We start from the raw sequence: 7,035 nt of genomic DNA on the forward strand, positions 1-7,035 counted from the left end.
TTCATATTTAAAATAGCTTATAAACATATATGTTATAATACTAATTAAAATGAACTAATTAATTCATTTTAATTAGTATTATTATATTTATTGTTTTGTTTATATTTGATCAGCTCGGTTTTATGGTTTGACCGGAAGTCCAAGGTGGAAGAAAGGAAAAAAATGAGTAGTAATATAAAATATTCGATAAATATTTGATACATCTCGGATACATATGTGATACCTAATACATAATTTATACGTGTTTAAAAAGACTATTGTCAAATTACGTTGAAAATTGAAAAATTATCAAACATATAATCTGATACATCTCTGATACATATTTAATACATTGCTGATACATTTTTGATTTGTCAAGTTCTATAGTTTCAAGGACTGTCATCATTGGAGTATTATTTGTAGAGTGGATACATATCTGATATATTCAAATAAATCATCGCCGAATTCTATAAAAAAAATATATAAACATAATAAACACATTTTTTTAAATATATTTAATAGATATATCGATGATACATAATTTATACACGATACATATATTTTTAAATGTCTTTAAATAGATACATGATAGATACATTTTTACTAAATTTATACACTGTATATTTTTTTACATATTTTTTTTGATACATCATTGATACATAATTATTTATTGTAGTTAATTAAACCAGCTTTCTAATATTTATAAATATTACTTTGAATAATTTTGTGGATTTTTTTTATTTATAAATATACATGAATAATAAAGACGATATATAATCAAAATATATTTTTTAAAAATAAATAAATAACCATCAATTTTATTTTTTTGGAGAATGTATCAAGGACATCTCAGAGATGTATCGGAGATGTATCAGATGATATTACAAAACTGTGTTTTTAATTTGTTGATGCTTGCGTGCTATAGGCTAACGCTCTGACGCGCTGACGCGCTATGACGCGCTGACGCGCTATGACGCGCGCTGACGCACTCTGACACACAAATCACATGTGCTAGCTGTTTTTATTCTCTTTTATTAAGATAGTGTCATGTTTGTCATGTGTCACATTTTTAATGGAATAGTGTTTGTTGTAAAATTTTGTGCTTTTTTGGTAGGAATGATATATAATGGAGTTAGGTGACAATATATGAAATGTTGAGCCATTTTTGTGGTATTTTTGTGATATTCTCAATTAACTTTTTTGTCTATTTTTCTAATTTTACTCTTTTACAGTTTTATAGACATATAAATATCATATTAATGCTTACATTCTTATTAGTATATTTGCATAAAATAAGTTGATTAGTCCATCTTATTTTGCATTGATATTAAAAATAATAGTTATTTTATATTAAAATATAAAGTAGTTAAATTATTTAGTGATGACTATATATATTTATTAGAGGTAAATAAAATTTTAGTTTTTAAATTGGTTATCAAAATAGAAGGCTGACTACATTTTAAAAGGCTAAAAGTAATAAAATAGACAAAGAGTTAAATTTTGAAAATATATAATGGAATTTTAAAATAAATTACGAAAAAAATAAAACTATTTAAATGAGACGACAAATGAAGTGCTAGTATGTTCCGCCTTTAGATTTTTTTAATGACAATGAATGAACTGCTATCATGTATGAATGTGAAATATTTCTTACAAAAAGACTTGGTCCTTGAAGACAAATGGAGATTTCTAAGTTTACAAAAATATACAAAAACATTCACTTTTATTATATTTTTCATTAACAAATAAATTTGTACTCCTTCTAATTTATAATATTTGTTGCATTAGATTTTAATATAAAAATTAAAAAAATAATTAAGTTTTAATTTGTAAATATTTTTATTAAATTAACCCTATATATTGAAACTTTTTTACATTTATGACTACTATTTTTATTTGTTTATTGTATTCTTTCAATAAATTAATGTGAAATAAATATAGAAAAATTATAATTAATGTTTGATATTCTTGAAAAATATTATGAACTAAAAAATTTTCTTAAATGCGACAAATATTATAAATCAGAGGAAGTATTTGATAGAAGTTCGAGATAACGTGTACTTGACTATTGTATTTATTGACTGCGGATAAAAAGTACATTTACTTAATAAAATAATAGATGATCTATAAAGGAAAAACCTGTAGGATACATCAAATATTTTTATTCGTTTATTGAAACTTCAAATATTGTTTTTTATTGCTTTAGATTGTAACTTGCTTTTCATGTCTCATATTCAGGTATTTTTTATTGCTCAAATATTGTTGCTTTTAACTTTAAGTACTTATCCTTTAAATAATCCCATGTTGCTTTTACATAAGTTTTGTGCATTGAAAATGAAACTTCGAGCGCAGAACACCTGAATATTTAGCTGCAAAGCATTTCTCATGTGGAGGAAATTTGTTAATGCACCCACACGCAAGTCAGAATTGATTAAATATTATTATCCACTTTGACTCGCGACTTTATTTAAATTATGTCCACACTGATTTGCAAACACGTGTATCATCTTTGCAATAGATCGTTCACCAATCTATTTTCTTGAAATTTTATAATCTAATTTTTTTATTATAATAAAATAACTCCCTTCTGAAACAAATATATTAAAATAACTTAATCTCCACATTTTATTTTACAATAAACAAAATTTCAATACATTCATCAAATACAACTTTTTTGAAAATTATATCTATGTTCTTAATAATAAATATAATATTTCACCAGCCATCTTTTAAAATGAAAAAACTACACTTTCATAAAAATTAAAAAAATTAATCTATTGTAATTATAATATTTTATTAAAGTTTAAAAAATTATTATGAATTAATTATTTAAATAATTATAAGTTTCGTACTTAATATTAATATGGTAAGACTGTAACTTTATTAATTTTATCTTGAACTATAAATTAAAAATAATATACTTTTATTTTTATCGAATATTAGAAATTACTAAGTTGATTTTATACATGGTACACAGACTGTGTTGAAATGTCTCAACTATGAGACAATATTTTTATGCCTTGTTTATTAGATTAATTTTTTTTTGAGACAGATAGATTTTTTGTAGAAACAAAAATGCTGACTCTAATTTTTAAACAGTTATATATACGAGTATGGTTTGAATCCGCTCTCTTATTTAAATCAATGAATGCGCTTTTCATCTACGACTTAGGAATAATTTTTTCTGAAAAAGAGAAAAATAATATAAAAATATAAAAAATTAAATTGAAGATTTTGAATTATAATAAAATAAATAAAACTTGTAAAGTATATAATTTCAAGTTAAGGAATTCACTTAACAATTCAAATAATTCATGCTCAACCCTTAATTAATTCCATTGACCTCCATAACCACGCCAAAGTTGAAATTCCAATTCCATCAAAAACATATGTAACCGTCCAATGAATAGCTCCAATACATGCAGTCAACTTATATCATTGGCTTGTTTCATGACCTACGTGTCACCATAATCTCCCCTCACAAGGATCCAAGAAATATCCACTCTCTTTCTACCTCACTTCTTCTTACCTTCTTGTTTTCAAAACACACGCTGTTATATAAACTCAGTAACCTCTCATAATTTTTTCAAAACAAATTTTTCAGTATTTTCATACTCCGATACGATAAATATTCTCTCCAGCAAATTCTTGAATCTTTTATTATTGTTTTTCTCGATAATATGAGTTCTTCGTCGACGTTCCACAATCTTGAAATTAACGTCATCTCCGCAGAAAATCTGCATTTAGACGGAAAACCAGTCAAAAAGGACACGTTTGTTGTAGTAAGAATCGACCCCGTTAACTATAAATCAACAAGAGCCGATCATGAAGGAGGACGAAACCCTAATTGGAATGAAAAACTAGAGATGGCCATGTCAATGCATGATCACTTCATCACTTTAGAAGTGCAATGCAAGATCGGCTCCGGAAATAGAATTATCGGGATAGCTAGGGTTCCTGTTTCTGATTTTATGGACGGTTACTCGCCGTTAAATTATTTGCACTTCTTGAGCTATAGGTTAAGAGATTCAAGGAATGTGAGGAATGGTGTTATAAATGTTTCTGTTAAAGTTAAGAGTTTTGCTGGTTCTGTAATTCCGGCAGTGAAAAGGAATTTACAGCCGGCTGTAAAAGGATATAATACGGCGTCGTCTTCTTCGAGGAAACAGCAAACTTGGGGAGTTCCGGCGCGCGACAAGAATTGTTACGACGGAGGAGTTGTGACAGATGTTCCTGTTTGGTGCGCATCTCGTGCTTAATCTTTTCAGACATTTTTTCTTTTACGTATCAGTTTTAGGCTAACTACTCACAATTTATTGTATAAACACAGATTGATATCAATATACGGTTGGCATAATAAATTAAAATAATAATAATAGTATTGTTTATTTTTTATTTTTTATCAATTCCAATTACAAATTATTAGGTCTTTTGGCGAGATCGAACAGTAAACGACTGAATGGGAGCGTGTCAGAAAATGAATTTCGAATATAAATGTATGGAATTGACTTCAAATAAACGATTTAGTAGGTTTGATTGACCTTTCACCAAATACTCTAATATATTCCAAATGATTTTGAATTGAAAGCTAAAAATAAAACTGTATTCAAAATTGTAAAGCTGTTTACAAGCAAAAATAATAAAAATGTTTGTGTTTGAGCATTTAGCCGTTAGGCTGACTTTTGGAAATTTATTCGCAGTCCTGAACAATAGCCCTAATCTAACTTTTATAATCAGTATGTTGACGGTTAAACTTCAAAGCAACCTCAAGAAGTTTTTCTTTTTTCTGATAAAACAAATCAATTTGACTTGAATCAGAAGCAATTGCATGAGTAAAAATTGCCGGAAAGTTATCAAACCATTCCTGCTGACCTGACATAACGAGAAGCTTGCGCCAGAATATGCGCCGCACCATTCGCAAATCGTCTTACACAATTAAAACATATATTACTAAATTGCAGACTATCAGATATTGTGCTTTTCAAACTTAAGGAAACCATTAAACCAACTATTCTTGTATGGTTATGGCACATTTGGCCACTTTTTTTTTTAATCTTTTTTGGATCTGTATCTTGAGCTCTTTTTATAGTCCTTTAATAGATCTACATTCATTTGTAAACCTTATGCACTTTACCCGAAAATGAGTTCAACACAGATTCTATTTTATCATTTTTATCATGTGATTTGAATACGAAAAAATTATATACAATTTTTATGATTATTACATTTGCGTTGGGTTGAATGTTTTCCTTTGTCAACATTTACTAATGCGATCACAAGTGAAAAACAATTCAATGCAACAGATGTTTCATATTTTTTTTTGTTAAGGGGAGGAGGCAACAATGCCTAAAATACAAGAGAGTGAGAAATAATAAGAGAGTGTGATCTATAAATATGACAAAAAGAAAACTATTTATAGAAACTTATAGTTATTTATGGATAAGAGGAATAATCATTTGAAGAAATTGTTAGTGTATGCTCTTTATACGATAAACTAATTAGATGTGTGAAATTAATATATTTTTTACACAAACTATATAATTATATGAAAAAATGTCTTATATATTAATCGATTTATTGGACTTTTAAAGAAAAAAAGTTGAATAGAATGAATAATCCCTCTCTAACTTATTTCTAATTCAACGTTGTGATGAAAGTTTGTTGTTAATAATTTTTCAGATTCGATCAAAATTTTATTATTTTATATATATGAGCACTTATGTACTGATTCTTAACAAATCCAATTGTTTTGAAATATTATTGATTCATTTAAAATTTTGTTATAATTAATTGCTCAAATTTGTTTGTAGGGGATTACTGTTAATTTCAGCAATTTTTACAATAATTTAGGTTTCCACATTGTAGATAATTAGTTGAAGTATGAAGATTATCTCAACTGCTCAATTATAATAAGTCCCCATGCTTAATAATCATTATGTTTCGATAGTTGTGTATATATCTTTAACATAAACAACTTATTATATTATGGACTTAGATAGATCGGAGAAATATCTAGACTAAACTTGTCATATTATATATGACACGTCTTAAAATAATGGTATTATCGTAATTTTATTCAAATGTGTAAAAAAATAGTAACAAATAAAATTACTATATAGTGTCACTATTTTAATGACGTGTTATAATGTGATAGGTTCATTCACAGATAACGTGATAGACTCCGTCTATTTAAGAATTTCTCTATATAATAAAATAAGTAGAATATTTTTTTTGCCGTTATAATTACTACGTTATTAAAATAATAAAATTTGAATGTTATTTAAAAAGAATAGAATGGTGGAGAAGATAAAGAATTATGAACTAATCTAAATCCTTATTAGAATTAGAAAGAGGAGGCTCATGTTTGCCCGGTTCATGCTTCACAATTTTCATTTTCACAGCCGCCAAAGACTGGAAACAGTCCAAAGCTGGTCAAAGCCTATTTTCGCATTTTAATATTGTTCGGAGATTCTTAATTTTGGATTGGTCGAAAAAAAAAACACTTGTAAAAAGAATTAAAACCACAACTCAACAGATTTTTGTTGAGCACTTGTATCAATCCAGTTATAGTTTGTTGGTGACACTACTTCAAATTGATAGATACTTTTTTTTTGATGAATAATTAATTGATAGATGCTTGATGACACAAAAATTAGAAATTATATCTACTAAATTTATAAATATGTAGAAAAATAAACTTTATTCTTAAATGTTGTTTACATTTACTATTCATTCTTTATTTGTGTTGTTGGTCTTTAATAAATTAATAAACAATAAATTTATAAAAAATTAATAAGTTTAATTTTGATATCATAAAATTATGAAATAAAATAAATTATCTAAAGCGACAAGCAGCGACGAAGTCAGACCCTAATTTGAAACGGGCCACAATATAATTAAAAAAATATTAATTTTAATTTACTATAAATAATATACTATTTTTTTAAAATAAAATAAGTCATTATTATAAAGAAATGAATATTTTTATTTTTCTTTTAGATAATTTTGTTAAAATAGAATTTGAGGTAGGACCCGGTCATTGCCTGACCTACCTTG

The 7,035-nt window shown here is 26.4% G+C and overlaps 1 protein-coding gene across 1 annotated transcript; it reads left to right on the forward strand.

The window, feature by feature from the left end:
* Positions 1-3,557: 3,557 nt before the first annotated feature.
* On the forward strand, positions 3,558-4,374 carry LOC126688280 (BON1-associated protein 2-like). Its single transcript, XM_050382920.2, has one exon. The coding sequence runs from the start codon at positions 3,660-3,662 to the stop codon at positions 4,236-4,238; it is 579 nt and encodes a 192-aa protein (XP_050238877.1). The 5' UTR covers positions 3,558-3,659; the 3' UTR covers positions 4,239-4,374.
* The last annotated feature ends 2,661 nt before the right edge of the window (positions 4,375-7,035 follow it).

This window comes from Mercurialis annua, linkage group LG6 (assembly GCF_937616625.2).
Source record: "Mercurialis annua linkage group LG6, ddMerAnnu1.2, whole genome shotgun sequence".
Classification (NCBI taxonomy): domain Eukaryota; kingdom Viridiplantae; phylum Streptophyta; class Magnoliopsida; order Malpighiales; family Euphorbiaceae; genus Mercurialis; species Mercurialis annua.